We start from the raw sequence: 22,695 nt of genomic DNA, 5'->3' as shown, positions 1-22,695 counted from the left end.
GGTTTTTCACCAGTGTGTGCTCTCATGTGTACTTTCAAACTCTGACTTTGTGTGAAACTTTTACCACAGGTTGAACAGGAAAAAGGTTTTTCACCAGTGTGTATTCTCGTGTGTACTTTCAAATCACAACTTTTTACAAAACCTTTACCACAGGTTGAACAGGAAAAAGGTTTTTCACCAGTGTGTGCTCTCATGTGTACTTTCAAATGGCGACTTTCTACAAAACCTTTACTACAGATTGAAAAGATAAAAGGTTTTTCTCCAGTGTGTGTTCTCGTGTGTCTTTTCAGATAACTATGGTATTTAAAGGTTTTGTCACAGTGAGAACATTTCAAGTGAGTGTTGTCAGTGTGACATGTCTTATCATCTTTAGAGTCTTCATCATCAGTGTCAGGAGAGTGTGATGTTGTGTCCTCACTATCTGATAGTGGAGCTAAGAGCTTGTCTGCTTGTGATCCTCCACAGTGGTCTCCATCAGCTTCTGTTGTCATGTGTTGTGTTGAGCTGCTGCTTGGAGGCTCCGCCTCTCTCTTCTCCTCACTTTCACCTTTGACCTCATCATCTTCACTCTTCACAGGGACACCAGTCACTGGGAACTCCACCAGTCCTTCAAGATGCTCGCCTTCCTGACTGATGCTGTGTTCCTCCTCTTCCTCTTTAATGTGGGGGGTCAGTAAATCTTCCTCTTCCTTTTTACAGGGAAGGGTCTTTGTCAAAGAGGTAAATGAGACCCCAGAGGGTCCGTGGTACCTGGTCTTCCTCTTTGATGGATCCTCCTTCACCATTCTGAAGCTACACTCCTGTTTTTCGGGCAGAAGTTGTTCTTCACAGACGTCTGCAGGACACAAAATGACAAACGTGCTTGAGAAATGTCCAGATTTGTTCAGTCACAGGCATTCAGTAAGTTTACATGTACTTAAAAAAACAAGTTATATGATTTGGCCTGTAAACAAACACACTGCTCTTTACAACATTATTCACAGGAAAATAAGACCACTTTTTACGAGGGATGGGCAATATGGCCTAAAATCTATATTGCAATAATTTCCCTTCCACTTAAGTGCAGCTGGGATAGGCTCCAGCGCCCCCTGTGACTTTAATGTCAGTTACTGCTGTATAAACTTGGAGAAAAGATTAGGTCGTTTACAGTGGAAATCTGTATTCTGTATTGTTGTCTCTGCTATGGCGCCATCTTGTGGTCGATTTTGCTCACTGCGAGTGCTGTGGGTTGAAAGTGTACTTCCTGTTGCTTCGTGGTTTCATTTATCTCACCTAGCAACATTTGTAAGTGTAACCGGGGATTTCCACTGGATGTGAAACCGTGGCGCCACGGCGACAGACTGGTTTCGTTTTTTGTTTTCAAGTCAATGTGTCAGTTTCCACCGCCTGGCTTCTATATTTAGTGGTCGACACAACAAGGTGGTTCAATTGAGCTAAAATCTGCTCATTGGGACAGGAAGTCATGCATAAACACAAAATAAATGATCCAGTTTACTTTCAAAGTACAATATGCTGTTTAAGGCGGATGGTATTCTACACTTTGAAAAGTCCTAATGGACATGAAGTCATTTTGTCAAAAGGTTGTCAGACCTAATTTCACCTCCTTGACACAAATGGACAAAAACATGCTGATTCTAAAAGGCCCAAAATTAAAGAATCATAATGGGCATATCCCGGGCAGCTATATGGGGGCCTGTACTTCAGCATTGTATTAAAATGACTAGTTCCATCTCCAACATGAAAGCTAACACTACTGCACACAGGAAAACGTGTGGTGGAGAATTGCAAGTAGTCGAAACAAAGATTGTGAATGACTGACAAGAGTCTCACTTTGTTCATGTAAGTCTACTGTGGAATTAACATGCTCAGGTGCTGAGAGCGATGCACAAAGTGAGTCCTCTGAGTCCAGTTTAAAATCCAGACACCAAGAAGGAAACATAGGGACATAGCAATGTATTGATGACAGCAATAATTAAGTTATTAAGTGTATTTTCATGTACCGTAATGTTCGGACCATAAGGCGCACTTAAAATCCTTTCATTTTCTCAAAAATCGACAGTGCGCCTTATAACCCGGTGTGCCTAATGTACAGAATAATTCTGGTTGTGCTTACCGACCTCAAAGCAATTTTATTTGGTACATGGTGTAATGATAAGTGTGACCAGTAGATGGTAGTCACACATAAAAGATATGTGTAGACTGCAATATGACGCCAGTAAAGACCAAAACTTTAAATGTTCCGTTGAAAATAAAAAACATTACACACGGCACTCAAAAATCTGTCAAAAATGTTTTAGTACCACTTTGAAGCCGCACCGCTTGATGGATTGTCGGCCCATTACGGCTACCCTAGTCAGAGATACAAGTATTACTACGGTGTGTGTATAAGGACCGCAACATGGCACCCATTAGCAGACATTATCTGGCGTTTCGTTTCACAATATTAGCAAAACCAACTTTTCTTACCTTCTGGTACCTGCTGATGTGTATTTGGGATCTGCATAAGTCCTGAAAATGTGCACACTTTCGCCATTGTAGTCTGTGCTGATACCATAGTCTATCTAAGCTTCTTATTTTTCTCGATCTTCTTGTTATGGGACATTCACCCTCTGCTGTTGCCATTTCTAATATAAAGTAGTGGAAAGTTCTTACTTATATCTGTCAGTAAACTCGCCATGAAAGCGCTAAAACATACCGGTGTAGTGAGTTTACATTATTCACCCAAGGAACTTTGGTTATTAGAGTTCCAGTCGAACGGTTTTTCACAGCACACATTTCCGGCGTTGTTGCACTAGTGAGCCACGGATGAGGAGATGCTGCTCTGTTATTGACTGAAGTAAAGTCTGAATGTCGTTAAAACAGTTAGCTCCATCTTTTGACACTTCTTTCCCTCCCGTCCTTGCACGCTACACCGCCACAACAAAGATGACGGGGAGAAGACACTGTCGAAGGTGAGCCACGTAAATAAGACCGCCCACAAAACGGCGCGTCCTGAAGTTACCGTCAGAAAGCGACTTGAAGATGATCTATAAAACACCATCTATGCAACATTTTGACCAAATAACCACCATTACATGTTGTGTAGACAACAAGGAAGTGTTATACATTTAAAAAAAATATATATATATATATATACATATGACTCCTTTAATGCGCCTTATAATCTGGTGCACCTTTTGTATGAAACAAGACCTGAATAGACCCGCTCATCGATGGTGCGCCTTATAATCCGGTGCGCCCTATGGCCCAGAAAATATGGTACACCGGTCCCGGCCTACAATTGTATGAACATATTAATGCGGCCGTAACAGCAACTCGACAGTTCCAGGTTCGATCCTAGTCACTGCCGTCGTGTCCTTGGGCAAGGTACTTTACCCACCTGCTCCCAGTGCCACCCACACTGGTTTAAATGAAACTTAGATAATGGGTTTCACTATGTAAAGCACTCTGAGTCACTAGAGAAAAGCGCTAAATAAAAATATTTAACTTAAAAGGGAACCGCACTTTTATTTATTCTGCCAATCAAGAACACACATTTTTCTTTTTTTGCATTCTAAATAGTAAATAAATGCGATAAAAAGTCTGCTTACAATAGAGGCTATTAAGAGTTGCACTATTCTGCCTACAAAGAACTTAAAAAGCATCCAAACACCTCAATTAAGGTTTTATGTACATGCAGTAGGTATATATGTCATTTAGTAACAGGTACATTTTTAAAAAGATGTAATATTTACGTATTTTTGCTCATTAGCGCATTAATTTCAAAAACGCATCACGTTTGCTTTTTTTTTTTTTAACATTACTGAATATTACACACTGCAGATTCCTGAGAGCCAACAAACATAATAAAAGATCACTTACTGTACAAGGTCTGCTGTCACTATGACACAGACTGATAGAATCTTGTTTTATTCCCGTTTGGATGAAGAATGATTCATAATCGTCGCACGGAAAAGGGGGGTGAAGCCAAGCGTCTTTTTGAGTCTAAATTGGCTGTCAAAGGGTACCAACTTGTCAGAGTGCGTCCTCATCTTTCCACTAAGGTGAGAGGCACGATTCATGATCTGGAATAATCTTTCACCAGCACTGAGGTGAGGAAGGAGCTCACCGGCCGGTGATGTCAACATAGACACACAAGCTATAAATAGTTTGTCTGCGTTAGCACTTATAATAACAATATCACTAATACTTGGTTGGTATTCAAGCCACGAAATGCAAATGGAGTATTGTTGGCGCTTTTTGGATGGTTATAGAGGACCTCCCATTGGCTCCATTGCAAGTTGACTTTTATTTTACATTTATGAGTTAAAATGTGATTTAAAAATATACAGTATATATATCCATCGTCATGTCTTTTATAATGATTGTGAATGATAGTGCAGTTCCCCTCTAAATTCCAGTGATTAGATTTAAGACTTTAAGTCTATGAGCATGAACTGATGAAGCCTACTTGGATGAGAGGACAAACGTCTTCTAAGACAAAGTGAACAGTCCAGTTGTGATGGATTGAATGCCCTGAGAATAAAATGATATGTGGATGTTGTGCTTACTTGGACTGTGATGAAGCTGTGAGGACTCAGGTGGTTTGTCTTCATGCTCTTCAGTCTTCACAGAGACAACATTCAGTGGAAACTTGGTGAGATCATCCTTCTCCTGCCCTAGAAGACACACTCCCTCCTGAGTGATCCACACTTCCTCCTCTTCCTCTTTAATGTGGGGGGGCTGTGGATCATCCTCTTCCTCTTTAATGTTAGGGGGCTGATGGACGTCTGTTGGGTAAATAAGTAAATACAATTAAGAGAGAATAGAAATAGTTTTGGACTGACACTGTTAACACAATGACATTAGTTGTGTTCTTCCGTGTGTTGTGTTAAACGTGTAAACATACCAGACAACTAGTCTAATCCAACTTGTAAGTAAGCAAACAAAGGCTCCTAATTTAGTCTGCTGAAATATGCAGTAACATATTGTGTCATTTATATTCTATTATTTTGTCAAAATTATTAAGGAAAAGTGATAGAAAATGGATTATTAATCTACTTGTTCATTTACTGTTAATATGTATTTATTTTCTGTTTTAACATGCTCTATCTACACTTCTGTTAAAATATAATAATCACTTATTCTTCTGTTGTTTGATACTTCACATTAGTTTTGGATGATACCACAAATTTGGGTATCAATCCGATATCAAGTAGTTACAGGATCATACATTGGTCATATTCAAAGTCCTCATGTGTCCGGGGACATATTTCCTGAGTTTATAAACATAATATAAATGTTTTAAAAACCGAAAGATGTTGTGATGCCAAAAAATATTGATGTAATCATAGAAGTCATAATTTTTAGAGGCGGTATAGTACCGAATATGAATAATGCAGCTGAGATAGGCTACAGCACCCCCCGCGATTCCGAAAGGGACAAGCGGTAAAAAATGGATGGATGGATAGTATTGCAGTACTATACTAATACCGGTATACCGTACAACCTTACATAGTAGGATCAACCCGCTGGTGGGTAGAAATACACTTAAAGGCCTACTGAAATGAATTGTTTTTATTTAAACGGGGATAGCAGATCTATTCTATGTGTCATACTTGATCATTTCGCGATATTGCCATATTTTTGCTGAAAGGATTTAGTATAGAACAACGACGATAAAGATTGCAACTTTTGGTATCTGATAAAAAAAAGGCTTGCACCTACCGGAAGTAGCGTGACGTAGTCAGTTGAACATATACGCAAAGTTCCCTATTGTTTACAATGATGGCCGCATGAAGTGAGAGAGATTCGGACCGAGAAAGCGACAATTTCCCCATTAATTTGAGCGAGGATGAAAGATTTGTGGATGAGTAAAGTGCAAGTGAAGGACTAGTGGGGAGTTGAAGCTATTCAGATAGGGAAGATGCTGTGAGAGCCGGGGGTGACCTGATATTCAGCTGGGAATGACTACAACAGTAAATAAACACAAGACATATATATACTCTATTAGCCACAACACAACCAGGCTTATATTTAATATGCCACAAATTAATCCTGCATAAAAACACCTGCGTGTTTGTTATGCTAGCTCCTAGCTCCTCTGCTAGCTCCATAGAACACGCCAATACAATTCAAACACCTGATCAACACACACAATCACTCAGCCCAAAAGACCGTTTACCTAACCCAAGGTTCATAAAGCTTATATATTTTTAAAAAGTTACGTACGTGACGCGCACATACGGTCAAGTTATCGAATGTTTAGCAGCCAAGGCTGCATACTCACGGTACCTGATATTCAGCTGGGAATGACTACAACAGTAAATAAACACAAGACATATATATACTCTATTAGCCACAACACAACCAGGCTTATATTTAATATGCCACAAATTAATCCTGCATAATAACACCTGCGTGTTTGTTATGCTAGCTCCTAGCTCCTCTGCTAGCTCCTAGCTCCATAGAACACGCCAATACAATTCAAACACCTGATCAACACACACAATCACTCAGCCCAAAAGACCGTTCACCTAACCCAAGGTTCATAAAGCTTATATATTTTTAAAAAGTTACGTACGTGACGCGCACGTACGGTACGGTACGTGTTATGCTAGCTCCTAGCTCCTCTGCTAGCTCCTAGCTCCATAGAACACGCCAATACAATTCAAACACATGATCAACACACACAATCACTCAGCCCAAAAGACCGTTCACCTAACCCAAGGTTCATAAAGCTTATATATTTTAAAAAAGTTACGTACATACGCAAAAAAAAGCCAAAGCTGCATACTCACAGTAGCACGTCTGCGTCTTTGTCATCCAAATCAAAGTAATCCTGGTAAGAGTCTGTGTTGTCCCAGTTCTCCACAGGCGTCTGTGTATCCAAATCAAAAGTCCTCCTGGTTAGAGTCTCTGTTATCCGAGTTCTTCCATCTTGACTGCATCTTTCGGGAATGTAAACAAAGAAGCGCCGGCTGTGTACTGTTGTGGCTGACTACGTTCGAAAAATACGTCCATTTCGCACCGACAACTTTCTTCTTTGCTTGCTCGGCTTCCTTCTCCATAATGCAATGGACATGATTGAAACAGATTCACGAACACAGATGTCCAGAATACTGTGGAATTATGAAATAAAAACAGAGCTTTTTCGTATCGGCTTCAATGTGGAAGGCATACCCGTGTTCGCCGGGCTACGTCACACGCATACGTCATCCTCAGAGGCGTTTCGAACCGGAAGTTTAGCGGCAAATTTAAAATGTCACTTTATAAGTTAACCCGGCCGTATTGGCATGTGTTATAATGTTAAGATTTCATCATTGATATATAAACTATCAGACTGCGTGGTCGGTAGTAGTGGGTTTCAGTAGGCCTTTAAGACTCTAACACAACACATTTTAACCCCACTTTGACTACGGAGTTCATGTTTGGTACCATGACGCTTTAAAAGCCCTGAAAAACTAACTCCAGACAAAAACAAAATGATTGAACCGTCCATCTCGGGCTCACCTTTCCGCCAACTATTTCCTTAACGTGGGGAGGCTCTTGGTAGGTGACAGAGTACATCTTCTTGCAGTTGGTCTGGTGTAGAAGATACACCATACCACTAAAATACTCATGTACCTGTCAACATACTTCAAAATATATTCACCATTATAACACCAGAGGTAGTTGTACAAATCACATTCAACCCAGATTTCACTCCAAAAAAGGTTCTAATTTGTTTGCCTGCTATACCACCAAAAATGTGGATCTTCCTATCAATAGCCATAAAGGAGTGGAAATCCCGTACTTCCTTCAAAGCAGCTTTGAAAATACATTTTAGGTTGTAACTGGGAATAGAAAAAGCCTTTTACTTTTTTTAAATTGTATTTTCTAGCAGTATTTGTGTACTTTAAATGCCACGTTCTACATAGTACTGTGTGCTGTGTGAGTTAAACAAATATTTCCACTGAAACCATATCAGGCTTTCTTGTAGCAGTGAATGTGTACCGTGATGAAACTGTACCCTTTCCTATGCAAACTTCTCATAACTCCTTCAATCAATCAATCACACATTGTTACAAACTGAGAGGAACATCAACCTCAAACTGTCTCGTTTTCATGAAGAATCTAAATCAAAGCATTGCATCACCCCCCACAAGACAAAGCATCTTCCTATTGAAGAAAAGTGTTAATAATGAAATATAAAGTTAGTAAAGATATGAGAGTAAGAAGTAAACAAACCTGTTCTGTGTAACACAACTTGATGTTTCTTAAAAACAGCGTCCTGAAGTTGATGTTGTCGCTCCTTCTCCTCTTTTGTTGGACAAAGTTCCTCCTCATTCTTTGCTATCGTTCTTTCGCACATTTTCACACAATCACAACACTTTACACTCACATTTGCTCTCTACTTAGCGATGTGTTGATAATGTCCGCGTCTCTTTGTTAGCAGCTAAGAAGCTAAGCTAACTAGCAAGCTAAGCTAGCACAAGACGCGATAAAGTGCGCTCAGACTAATGTATCCGGATACAAACAATTACTAACAATGTTTCATCTACTACACGACATATATGCGTACATGTATGCACTAAATACAAATACAGAAACAATAATGGCCAGTGGCCACGTTTAGACCTTCCCTGTCAAACGCCATTTTGCTTTTTACTCCTTCGTCTTCTTTCGATTTCCAGCAGACTAGTAGAGCATCTTAGGCCTCCACAGCTTCTTAACGGGACTTCTTCGTCCTGTCCTATGGTCCATACTACATTCTACAGTACAGGAGGTCGCGCTATCAACCTTTCAATGGACCACTTCCAAGTTGGCTTCTGCGCGTGTCCAATTTGTTGAGGTCAAAGTTCGTGAGGGATAAACAAAGCCAAGCAACTCCATACTTTTTTAGTAAACTTCGTCAGTTTGTGGTTTGTGTTTACTCTTTAGCGTGAATAGTAGTAGATATATTTCTGAATGATTGTTTATTCCGCGTCGTGTATATTTTTCAATATGTGGAAGACAATTTGTGCAGTTGTGGGATGTTCTAATAGTGCATCATCATTATCATTTCTTTGTATTCCTTTCATGAACATGCATATATACAAGCCACGTACAGTTCACACTTTCATTGTTTTTTTGTTTCTTATACATTTCCATGATCAGAAAGGAGCAGATGGAAGAATAATATTCTTATATTTATCTGTCAACCTTTTTTAACACAATTATTTCAGATGACTTTATCACTGTTCCCTCCACCAACACCCCAACTCCAACATACTTTTTCATTTTCCTTTAAGCATTTTCACAATGACACGTCCAATCAAAATCAAAAATCAGTTTGATATAATGCCAGTTGTCTATTTTTCTAACTCTTTTCAAATTCAAAAATATTCTTGCAACTTTTTAAGTCTTTCTTTAGAGAATTCCATGCTTTCACAGCAGCAACAGACAAGCACATTTCTTTCAAATTTGTTGGCGCTCTTGGATGTTTAAAGTCATACATGTGATTCTCATCTTCAGAATCACTTTTGTAAGTCCTTTATTTCTAGCTTTGAACATCACTAAAAGAGTATGCAATTCTACAATGTCTTTTAGTTTGAATAATCCTGACCTAATGAAGAGTGCATTTGTGTGGTCTCTATATCCTACTTTAAAAATAATACCAATTGCTCTTTTCTGTAAAAGAATCAACCAACGAATTCTATTCTTACTAGAGTTTTCCCGATACCAATATTATGGTACCGGGACCTGTACCAAAATGTATTTCGATACTTTTCGATACTTTTCTAAATAAAAGGGACCACAAAAAAGTGCATTATTGGCTTTATTTTAGCAAAAAATCTTAGGGTACATTAAACATATGTTTCTTATTTCAAGTTTGTCCCTAAATAAAATAGTGAACATACTAGACAACTTGTCATTTAGTAGTAAGTAAGCAAACAAAGGCTCCTAATTTAGTCTGCTGCATTATGTTGCTGTGATATGTATTTCCCCATATTTCTGCACAATAATTGAAATAAGGTAGAATAATTGAGCAATATAACATTCTCATTGTATTATACGGGACACTGTATTTAACCTTGTTCAAAATACATAAGCTTTTAGATAGCTTATTTTTCACATGCAATATATGAGCTTTCCATGTCAACTTTTCATCTAGGACAGGGGTCGGCAACCATTACCACTCAAAGAGCCATTTTGGAAAGTTTCACAAATTAAAGAAAACAATGGGAGCCACAAAAAAATTTTGAAAATTTAAAATGAAAAACACCGCATACAAAGCTTAAATTGCTTTGCGCTATGTTAACCAGGGGTCTCTGACACACGCACCGGCACGCATCTTAATAAGGAAATTTAAAGGCCTACTGAAACCCACTACTACCGACCATGCAGTCTGATAGTTTATATATCAATGATGAAATCTTAACATTATAACACATGCCAATACGGCTGGGTTAACTTATAAAGTGACATTTTAAATTTGCCGCTAAACTTCCGGTTCGAAACGCCTCTGAGGATGACGTATGCGCGTGAAGTAGCCCGGGGAACAGAGGTATGCCTTCCCCATTGAATACAATACAAAAAAGCTCTGTTTTCATTTCATAATTCCACAGTATTCTGGACATTTGTGTTCGTGAATCTGTTGCAATTATGTTCATTGCATTATGGAGAAAGAAGCTGAGCAAGCAAAGAAGAAAGTTGTCGAACGAAGTCAGCAACAACAGTACACAGCCGGCGCGTCTTTGTTTACATTCCCGAAAGATGCAGTCAAGATGGAAGAACTCGGATAACAGAGACTCTAACCAGGAGGACTTTTGACTTCGATACACAGACGCCTGTAGAGAACTGGGACAACACAGACTCTTACCAGGATTACTTTGATTTGGATGACAAAGATGCAGACGTGCTACCGTGAGTATGCAGCTTTGGCTTCTAAACATTTGATCGCTTGACCGTATGTGCGCAACTTTTTTTTTGCGTATGTACGTAACTTTTTAAAAATATATAAGCTTTATGAACCTTGGGTTAGGTGAACGGTCTTTTGGGCTGAGTGATTGTGTGTGTTGATCAGGTGTTTGAATTGTATTGGCGTGTTCTATGGAGCTAGGAGCTAGCATAGGAGCTAGGAGTTAGCATAACAAAGACGTAGGTGTTTTTATGCAGGATTAATTTGTGTCATATTAAATATAAGCCTGGTTGTGTTGTGGCTAATAGAGTAAATATATGTCTTGTGTTTATTTACTGTTTTAGTCATTCCCAGCTGAATACCAGGTACCGCGAGTATGCAGCCTTGGCTGCTAAACATTTGATAGCTTGACCGTATGTACGCGTCACGTACGTAACTTTTTAAAAATATATAAGCTTTATGAACATTGGGTTAGGTGAACTGTCTTTTGGGCTGAGTGATTGTGTGTGTTGATCAGGTGTTTGAATTGTATTGGCGTGTTCTATGGAGCTAGGAGCTAGCAGAGGAGCTAGGAGCTAGCATAACAAACACGTAGGTGTTTTTATGCAGGATTAATTTGTGGCATATTAAATATAAGCCTGGTTGTGTTGTGGCTAATAGAGTATATATATGTAAGGCTGCAGCTAACGATTATTTTTCTATCGATTAATCTATAGATTATTTTTTCGATTAATCGGTTAATCTATAGATTATTTTTTCGATTCATCTATAGATTATTTTTCCTTTTACCGATTATTTTTTATTTTATTTTATTTAAAATGAAGATGAAAAAATAAAAGTAGGCCAGTTTTTTCAAAAGGCATGGCTTTTATTTACAAAAAAAAAAGTATGGCCACTCAGTCAACATTGACAACAACATGACAAAATATTCTGTAACAATGTAAACATTTAAAACTTTTAACATTTAACAAAATTAAAAGTAGCTTATTTGCTTTTTAATGTGCAAATATAAAAGTAAACATCCAGTGCAAATCTTAATATTCTGCAATAGTATAAGCATTTCAAAAGTAAAAGTATTGCTTATTTTGCTTTAAACTGTGCAAAAATAAAGATAAACATCCAATACAAAAAAGTGCAAAACGAAATATTCTGTAACAACAGTGTAAACATTTCAACAAAAGTGAAAGTATTGCTTATTTGCTAAAATGTGCAAAAATAAAGATAAACATCCAATACAAAAAAGTGCCAATCTAAATATTCTGGAGCACTGTAAACATTAAGTATTGCTTTTAAAACGTGCAAAATAAACATCCAGTCCAACACAGTACACAATAACCAATTCTACTCATTCCAGTGAGTGACTAACAGTTGTAATGAAGAAAGGTTAGCATGTCTACTTGCTTTGCTTCTTTTCTTGTTTACAATATTCCCAGCAGCTGAAAATAGGCGCTCAGAAGGGGTCGATGTGGCTGGAACTGAGAGGTAATTAGCCTTCACCTCAAACCAGGACTGCGAGCGAGCTGAGCTGCAGTTTAAGTTTCTAGTAGGTCAACGGGCTCATAGTGATGTTACTAGTAGTTGACTGGGAGGTGTTTATTATCATTTGGGGAGAGTCCGCTGCCTGATGCTCACCTGCTAAACACCTATCTGCTCCACGCTGAAGCGCTGACTACATGCGCTATGAATACACACTGCTGATTGGCTGGTAATGCTTCGTGTGTACCAATCAGATGGTTGTGTGGGTGGGACAATGCTGCGTGTGTACCAATCAGATGGTTGTGTGGGTGGGACAATGCTGCGTGTGTACCAATCAGATGGTTGTGTGGGTGGGACAATGCTGCGTGTGTACCAATCAGATGGTTGTGTGGGTGGGACAATGCTGCGTGTGTACCAATCAGATGGTTGTGTGGGTGGGACAATGCTGCGTGTGTACCAATCAGATGGTTGTGTGGGTGGGACAATGCTGCGTGCTGAGACAGAGGCAGAGAAGCAAAGCAACTTGTTAAGACTATAGCAGCTAAAGTTAGCTTTATCTTAGAAACTCGTTCGGTACACCCCCGTACCGAACCGAAATCCCCGTACCGAAACGGTTCAATACAAAACACATACCGTTACACCCCTAGCAGATACAAATGACACATTCATGTTTTTGTGTAATGATGACAACGTATGCTCACGCGGACGATTGACTAGTTGATGGTTGATGGTTTTCTTTTCAAATGTTCGTTCATAGCCGTTGTGCTGCTATGATAGGCCATTTCCGCTCGACACACTGTGCATACAACAACATTATTAGGCTGTGTATTGAAATACTCCCACTTTTGACGACTTTTAGCGTGCGTTTTTCCCCTCGCTCGCACTGTCTGCTTTGCGCTCCGCCATGACGGTAGTGTGACGTAATTATGCGACGCGTCGACGCACAAAAACGGCATCGACGTATTTACATAACCGATGACGTCGACTACGTCGACGCGTCGTTTCAGCCTTATATATATGTTTTGTGTTTATATACTGTTGTAGTCATTTCCAGCTGAATATCAGGTACCGTGACTTTGCAGCCTTGGCTGCTAAACATTTGATAGCTTGACCGTATGTGCGCGTCACGTACGTAACTTTTTAAAAATATATAAGCTTTATGAACCTTGGGTTAGGTGAACGGTCTTTTGGGCTGAGTGATTGTGTGTGTTGATCAGGTGTTTGAATTGTATTGGCGCGTTCTATGGAGCTAGGAGCTAGCAGAGGAGCTAGGAGCTAGCATAACAAACACGTAGGTGTTTTTATGCAGGATTAATTTGTGGCATATTAAATATAAGCCTGGTTGTGTTGTGGCTAATAGAGTATATATATGTCTTGTGTTTATTTACTGTTGTAGTCATTCCCAGCTGAATATCAGGTCACCCCCGGCTCTCACAGCATCTTCCCTATCTGAATAGCTTCAACTCCCCACTAGTCCTTCACTTGCACTTTACTCATCCACAAATCTTTCATCCTCGCTCAAATTAATGGGGAAATTGTCGCTTTCTCGGTCCGAATCTCTCTCACTTCATGCGGCCATCATTGTAAACAATAGGGAACTTTGCGTATATGTTCAATTGACTACGTCACGCTACTTCCGGTAGGGGCAAGCCTTTTTTTATCAGATACCAAAAGTTGCGATCTTTATCGTCGTTGTTCTATACTAAATCCTTTCAGCAAAAATATGGCAATATCGCGAAATGATCAAGTATGACACATAGAATAGATCTGCTATCCCCGTTTAAATAAAAAAAAATCATTTCAGTAGGCCTTTAATGTTAGTGCGGCCCGCGACTTTTAATTGAATGGCGCTTGATAGCGTCTTTCTTGCCAACCCTCTCAATTTTCCGGGAGACTCCCAAATTTCAGGACGTGCTGGCACTGCTTTTAGCGCCCTCTACAGCCTGCCCAAACAGCGTACCTGCTTGGCCACATGTTGAATGCAGCTTTTGCTTGCTCACGTAAGTGCCAGCAAGGCATACTTGTTCAACAGCCACACAGCTTACACTGACGGTAGCCGTACAAAAACAACTTTAACACTGTTACGTTACAAATATGCGCCACACTTTGAACCCACACCAAAAAAGAATGACAAACACATTTCTGGAGAACATCTGCACTGTAACACAACATAAACACAACACAACAAATACCCCGAATCCCATGCAGCCCTAACTCTTCCGCTCAGCCGACGCACGGAGAGGGGGGGGGGGGGGGGAATGTGTGGGGGGGTTTGGTGGTAGCGGGGGTGTATAATGTAGACCGGAAGAGTTAGGGCTGCATGGGATTCTGGGTATTTGTTGTGTTGTGTTACGGTGCGGATGTTCTCCAGAAATGTTTTTGTCATTTTTTTTGGTGTGGGTTCACAGTGTGGCGCATATTTGTAACGTAACAGTGTTACAGTTGTTTTATACGGCCACCGTCAGTGTAAGCTGTGTGGCTGTTGAGCAAGTATGCCTTGCTGTCGCCTACGTGTGCAAGTAAAAGCAACATATAACATGTGGCCGGGCTGGCACGCTGTTTGTAAATGCTATAGAGGACAATTAATGCAGTGCCATTAGGGCACGCCCTTGATTAAGTAATTAGAGTGAAAATAGGATAATATTTGCCCTGGGAGATTTCTAGGAGAGGCAGTCTCCTGGGAAAATCGGGGGGGGGGGGGGGGTCGTTGAGTATACTGGGAAAACCGGGAGGGTCGGCAAGTATGCAGCTGAGCCGCATCAGATTAAAGATTACGATTAAAGTACCAATGATTGTCACACACACACTAGATGTGGTGAAATTTGTCCTCTGCATTTGACCCATCCCCTTGGGGAGCAGTGGGCAGCAGCGGCGCCGCGCCCCGGGAATCATTTTGGTGATTTAACCCCCAACTCCAACCCTTGATGCTGAGTGCCAAGCAGGGAGGTAATGGGTCCCATTTTTATAGTCTTTGTTATGACTCGACTGGGATTTGAACTCCAACCTACCGATCTCAGGGCGGACACTCTAACCACTCGGCCATCAGAGTGGTCAAAGAGCCGCATGCGGCTCCGGAGCCGCGTGTTACCGACCCCCGATCTAGAATGACCCCAAGAAATCTGATTTCAGACACCTTCTCAATGTTCACATTGTTTATGGATAAACTAACTTCTCCCTTTCTTGTATTACTGAATACCATAAATGTAGTATTTTCCAAATTTAAAGATAATTTATTTATATCAAACCACAATTTTAGTTTAACCATTTCCTCTTCAATATTATCAGCTAAGATTTTCAAGTCATCTGCTGAGCAGTATAAATTTGTATCGTCTGCGAATAATACGTACTGTAAAATTTTCGAAACCTCACAAATATCATTTATATATTACATAAAAAGTTTAGGTCCTCACAAGATGGAAACAAACTATGTGTGACATTCATGAGTGTTATTTTGACTTAGGAAGATGTGTTTGTTATTCACTATTCAAACAGTACCTGTTTCCAAAAGATCCAGACATGAAAATAAGATGGATTAAGGTCGTTAATAGGAAATGTAAGAACGCTAATGACAAGTGGGTGGACTGGAAGCCTACAAAAGACTCACAGATCTGCAGTAAACATTTCTTGCATGGTAAACTAACGGATGACCACCCTTTGCCATTGTTAGAAATGGGCTATACATCAACAGTTAGCGTGAAAAGAAGAAGAACACTAGTGCGGCATGGACCTACAGAAACGTCAACATAAGCGTCAACTACTGCTGCTGCTTCCATGGATGAAGTTATCCCACAGACTGGCCAAGTAGAGGATAGTTCTGAATCCACCACACCAGGTATGATAAAACATGACATGGACAGTAGTTGAAATAAACATTGTTGAAATATATTGCTACATTATACAATAATGTTGTGTACAAATATTCATAAAAGGTACATTACATAATTGTTATCCTGTAATCAGAAATGTTCTAAGTGTCATGGAATATCTACTAATAGGTTATATAAATTGACAGTTATTTGTTTTATTAAAATGTACCAATTAACAGTTATATTACTCGGCTAAAGATTTTAAATGACACATACTGTCACGGCCAGGGCGCATTGGAATGCGCCCTCATCCTTGCGCGCTGCAAGCACCGCAGGACACGCGCCGCGCAGCGAGCGGCCACGCGACTCCACACCTGGTGGCAATCATCAATCAGCACACCTGCCTGTAATGAAGGAGCTGCCTTCATACGCTTGGACAACCTGGCATGCCGCGGCCGGAATAGAGTCATCTGTACAGTAAGCGATCTTCTGATGCTTGATGCAACTCTCGCTTTATGCTCTCTATCTGTCCTCTCTGTGCTTTCCCTGCGTTGATTGTCGTGTCCTCCCTCACCCCGCAGTTCCCTGTGTGCATCCCCGAGTCAAGCTGTGCATCTTGTGCTCCCGGATCTTCCCTGCCTCCCTCGCGCTTCCTGGTTCTCGTCTCCTCGCTTGCCCCGGACTACGACAACTCGCTCCTGCCTCTCGACCTCGCTTCCGCCCCTGGAAAACTGCCTGCCTTGCCTTTGTCGTACAGCACTGCTCCTCTCAACACGCACCTCCAACATTTATGGTAAAACGCTCCAGTTAAATACTATACATTGTCTTACACCATACACACTCTTGGATTTTGTCACACTCCATTTCCTTAGTTCGCTAGCATGCTAGCAGCGATCGGTTTCACCGGACATGTCCTCTTTTGCTAGCGTGCTAGCAGCTAACGGGCTAGGTCGTAGACTGACCATACGTCCTCTTTTCACCGGACATGTCCTCTTTTGCGGAGCTGTCAGGGCGGAGTTTCTTAATGCCTCAAATGTCCGGCATTTTGAGTATTGTTTACACAACGTGCAGTACGCTACTTAATATGTCCGTGGGGAAACTCGTTCGGTAGGGATGATGTTTGATAAGAAATTATCGAGTTCGAGCCTATTATCGAATCCTCTTATCGAACCGATTCCTTATCGATTCTCTTATCGAGTCCAGATAGGTTGTTGTATATGGAAAAAAAACACACAATATTTGGTTTAACAAAAGCTCACTTTTATTATATAAGAAAAAAATAAAATCTAATAAATAAATAAATATTGACTGCTACCCCCCTAAAAAAATAAAATAAAATAAATTAATATTGACTGTTGTTACCCAAAGTATATTAAGTGGGATTTTTCAGAAAAACAAATATATACAGTAACACAAAAACAACCTGTCTCTGTGATCACTATAGGTGTATAAATAATAATATAGTGTTAAATAAAATCAGTCCCTTGGGCACAAAACTGAAAATAATACAGCTCTCCAAAAAGTGCACTTCTGCTGCTATTTGACATAACTGTTTGTTATGATGCTTTGACATTTTTGCACTTTATTTCTTTATTGAAAGAAAATTCTATGAAGAGAAAAGTTGTTTGCAAATGTGGTTACAATGCTAAAAAATGAAAAGTTAAAGCTAAAAAAAGAAATACACTTTGTTGAGTTAAAATCTTTTTTTATAGGGGGAAAGATGTGATGTTATGAGCTAGGGAAAATAACAACTACACTACCCAGCATGCAACGGGAGTGACGAGCATGCGCGGTAACCCCAAAAAGTGTTGTTGCATGTCACCACCCGGCAGCTAAGAATGAGGTTATGAGCATGCTGTGAAAGTAAACGTCAAGAACTCAGCCAACACGCCTCGTCTGCATTATTTATAATTAGACAGACAACACCTATACAGTGTGATTTTGTTTGGTTTACAAGGAAAGAAAAACAAAAGTTAAAAAAGGGAGATGTCATATATATGTATGTGCTGCGGTTGCTTTAAGAACGTTGCGACAGCTGCCGTATAGGACATGCGATGCTAGCCTGGTTGCTATGTTTCCGGTTGGTCGTAAAAGTGTTCGTCATGTGTTTGTACCCTGCTCAAATCTCTCAGTAAAGTTATTCATTGGATTATACCTTTTGTTTTGAACTTTATTACACCTTGGAGCGCTTTTTCCGGTCCATTGTTTTCCTGCTTTCGCTATCTGCGCCTAATGACTGAGCATTTCTGGTCGGGACGGGATTCCAGGGATTTTCTTTACTGGTCTCGATAACGGGTACCGGTTCTCAAAAAGGGATTCGAGTCCGAGGACTCAGTTCTTTTCTTATCGAACAACCGGGAAAACCGGTTTCGAGTATCATCCCTATCGTTCGGTAAACCTCTGCACCGAACCGGAACCCCCGTACCGAAACGGTTCGATAAAATGCCCGTACCGTTACACCCCTATTAATAAGGGAAGGAAGAGTGTATTGTTTTCTAATGTTCAAAATAATTTGGTGATTTACTTTGTTATACCCAGGAATAAAATGTGAGTCATTTTTGTCAAGTGTTTGATTTAATAAGTCCTATAGCACAAGTGTAAGGAAACTATAAGTGGTGTTATCGTCAATTTAGGAATCTAACAGAGTTTGTGGCTCTAGGTGGGTTTTATTTGGGGGGAAATGGGCTCCAAAGGCTCTTTGTATGCTGAATGTTGCCGACTCCTGCCTTAGATCAACACACAAAGCTAATGTGCGTGCACATGTTACGTACGGGTGTAGTGACATCATTTTGTGCTAAAAGCCATGTGTATTATATAGGGGTGTAACGGTACGTGTATTTGTATCCAACCGTTTCGGTACAGGGTTCCAGTTCGGTTCGAAGGTGTACCGAACGAGTTTCCATACAAACATATTAAGTAGCGTAGCGCACGTTGTGTAAACAATGCATACTGAGGCACAACACACGGCATGCTAGGAACGACCGGGCTAGGACAACGTGTAAAAGCCACAGCTGGAAGACCCTCTGCCTCGATAAAATCTCCCGTTTGGGAACACTTCGGCTGCGCGGTGCGATACAACAATGGACGACGGAGGTTTGCCGACATTGTTCAGCATCGGTAAGGCATGCTTCTGCCAACACGTCAAACATGCTAACCCATTTGAAGCGGCACCACCCCCAAGTGAACATCGCTTCAACAAAGATAAAACGAGCAAACAGCTCCCACCTCTTACTGCCAAGTTAGCCAGGCTGGGGGGGGAGGGGGGAAGAAAAGTTCATCTGAGGCTGAGTTGACTTGAAACCGTTTATTGTTTCACTTTTTATACGTAGAAAAAAAGTTTTGTCATTTTATTTAATCAGAGCAACAATTTGAAGCAGTTTAATGTTGATTAACGTGGACCCCGACTTAAACAAGTTGAAAAACTTATTGGGGTGTTACCATTTAGTGGTCAATTGTACGGAATATGTACTGTACTGTGCAATCTAGTAATAAAAGTCTCAATCAATCAATCAAAAGAAGGTGCGGTTAAGGGGGAGGAGTATATTTATAGCTAGAATTCACTTAAATTCAAGTTATATATATATATATATATATATATATATGTATATATATATATATATATATATATATATATATATATATATATATATATAAATAAAATAAATACTTGACTTTCAGTGAATTCTAGCTATATATAAATACGTATTTTATTTTATATATATATATATATATATATATATATATATATATATATATATATATATATATATATATATATATATATATATATATATATATATATATATATATATATATATATATACATATAAATTAAAAAAAATACTTGAATTTCAGTGTTCATTTATTTACACATATACACACATAACACTCATCTCTACTCATTGTTGTATTTGAAAGTGCAATGCTTTGCAGCCAGTAGCACAGCCTTTGAAGGAGCATAGGTATGTGCAGTGTAATATTCTGGGTTGGAGTCAATAACCAGGCGAGGTCATGAAGTTACATCTCTTTACTTCATACTTCGGAACCGACTCCCACACTTTCCGTCAGGGTGCAATACAACGTAAACCGTTGGCCAACCAAAAAGGGGTTGGCCAAAGGTTTACGTTGTATTGCACACTCTGACGGCAAGTGTGGGTGTCGGTTCCGAAGTATGAAGTAAAGAGCGGACGTGACGACAGGCTGTCCTCACTCAGGTCCGAACGGACCTGGAGGGGGCGTGCCTTAAGTACGGCTGGAAATCGGGAGAATGGTTGTCCCGGGAGATTTTCGGGAGAGGCACTGAAATTCGGAAGTCTCCCGGAAAAATTCGGGAGGGTTGGCAAGTATGACTTTCACTTGACAAGGCTACTCCACTCACTTCAATTATACCAAATGTCATTTTCTTGTTAACAATCAAATGTAAAGTTAGTAAACATTTGAGAGTAGGAAGTCAACATACCTGTTCTGTGCAACACAACTTGATGTTTCGTGAAAACAGCGTCCAGTAGTTGATTGTTCTCCTCTTTTGTTCTAGAAAGTTCCGCCTCGTATTCTGCTATCGTTCTTTCTAACACTACAAATATTTCTTCAACGGCAGCAGTTAGTCGCTGATCCACCAACGCTCTCAACATTTGTAATGTAGACATTTTCACACAATCACAACACTTTACTCTCACACTTGATCTCTACTTAGCGTTGTGTTGATAACGTCTGTGTCTTCTGTTAGCAGCTAACAAACTAAGCTAACTGGCGAGCTAGGCTAACAAGCAAAGATAGCACGAGAAGCGGCACAGTGCTTCTAGCACATCGAGACGTGTTTATCCTTAAATAAAGAATCAAGGATGTATTTTATACGACGTAAATATTTCAAACTGGAGAACAAATAATAAGACTGACTTATTAGCGTCCTGCACACTTCTTTCTCCGTCGATGTGCTTTCACGACAGTTTGCACACTTGACGTTACAAGGCGTACTGCTCTCATAGACATATTCTAAGGCAGTGTTTTTCAACCTTTTTTGAGCCAAGGCACATTTTTTGCGTTGAAAACATCCGGAGGCACACCACCAGCAGAAATCCTTAAAAAACTAACTCAGTTGACAGTAAAAAGTCATCGCAACTGTTGGATATGACTTTAAAGCATAACCAAGCATGCATGACTATAGCTCTTGTCTCAAAGTAGGTATACTGTCACCACCTGCCACATCTTATTGGACTTATTTGGAGTTTTTTGCCGTTTAGTTCTTGTCTTGCGCTCCGATTTTTGATGGCTTTTTCTCTTTTTTTGGTATTTTCCTGTAGCAGTTTCATGTCTTCCTTTGAGCGACATTTCCCGCATCTACTTTGTTTTAGCAATCAAGACTATTTCAGTTGTTCTTATCCTTCTTTGTGGGGACATTGTTGATTGTCATGTCATGTTCGGATGTACATTGTGGACGCTGTCTTTGCTCCGCAGTAAGTCTTTGTTGTCGTCCAGCATTCTGTTTTTGTTTACTTTGTAGCCAGTTCAGTTTTAGTTTCGTTCTGCACAGCCTTCCCTAAGCTTCAATGCCTTTTCTTAGGTGCACTCACCTTTTGTTTATTTTTGGTTTAAGCATTAGATACCTATTTACCTTCGCACTGCCTCCCGCTGTTTCAGACATTTACAAAGCAATTAGCTACCAGCTGCCACCTACTGATATGGAAGAGTATTACACGGTTCCTCTGCCTAGCTTTAGACAGCACCGACACTCAACAACAACACATCATTTGCGGATTATAATTACTGGTTTGCAAAAAATATTTTAAACCCAAATAGGTGAAATTAGATAATCTCCCACGGCACACCAGACTGTATGTCACGGCACACTAGTGTGCCGCGGCACAGTGGTTGAAAAAGACTGTTCTAAGGTACGCAGCATGGAGCGCTACTGCCTACTGGCGCTGACGAAACGCGGGGGCGCCATCTTGGAGTGGTGATCAGCTCCACTCAGTGCAATTCATTTGGCAGGAGCAATGAACTGTCAGCGCATTTAATTCATCTTACCTCACTGAATACCACTGATTTTCACGCGCTTTTTTGTCATACGTGTAGCTATGATAAAGGACACATGTTTTGGCGTGTTTTATTATTCATAGTTTGCTTAACAGTAATAGAATATTCTTATATGAAAGTTAAAGTGCCAATGATATGCTGTAAATCACCAGACGCCCGAGATCAAAACTTGGAATATAATCCCAGAGAAGGGGGAAAAAAACGGTCAGCTATTTTTAAATTGAAGAAACAATATGATTAGCTTATATATACATGCGTATATCCTACATAAACAATGTATGAATACATTAGATATCTATATATCTTAGGGACCTATAGACTGTATCTCTGTTGCTGCAGCAGCAGAGAATTTATTCTGTCTTGACACTTTGTATTGATATTTTGTATTACATTCTTCCCTTAAATGATCATGTTTACAGTGATTGTTTTATATGTATTTTAAGTCACTTTGGATAAAAGCGTCTGCCGAATACTTAAACATAAACATAAAGTCTTAATATCAGCTAAAACCACCAATCT

The 22,695-nt window shown here is 39.9% G+C and overlaps 1 protein-coding gene across 3 annotated transcripts in view; it reads right to left on the bottom strand.

The window, feature by feature from the left end:
• LOC133664613 (zinc finger protein OZF-like) overlaps window positions 1–21,127 on the bottom strand; it is a 21,984-nt gene extending 857 nt beyond the window's left edge. The window contains exons 1-4 of one of the 3 annotated variants that reach the window (XM_062069385.1): window positions 20,603–21,127; window positions 8,209–8,280; window positions 4,551–4,769; window positions 1–835 (exon numbers count right to left, since the gene is read on the bottom strand). The exon at window positions 1–835 is cut by the window's left edge and continues 857 nt beyond it. In XM_062069385.1, the coding sequence (XP_061925369.1) occupies window positions 1–835; window positions 4,551–4,769; window positions 8,209–8,280; window positions 20,603–20,789 (1,313 nt within the window). In that variant the 5' untranslated portion in view covers window positions 20,790–21,127. The remainder of the gene's footprint in view (window positions 836–4,550; window positions 4,770–8,208; window positions 8,281–20,602) is intronic. The other 2 variants (XM_062069386.1, XM_062069387.1) reach the window with 2 other exon arrangements.
• Between the last annotated feature and the right edge of the window lie 1,568 nt (window positions 21,128–22,695).

Source organism: Entelurus aequoreus, linkage group LG14 (assembly GCF_033978785.1).
Source record: "Entelurus aequoreus isolate RoL-2023_Sb linkage group LG14, RoL_Eaeq_v1.1, whole genome shotgun sequence".
Taxonomy (NCBI): domain Eukaryota; kingdom Metazoa; phylum Chordata; class Actinopteri; order Syngnathiformes; family Syngnathidae; genus Entelurus; species Entelurus aequoreus.
Note: the sequence above shows the minus strand (reverse complement) of the source record. Positions and strands in the feature narration are given on the sequence as shown.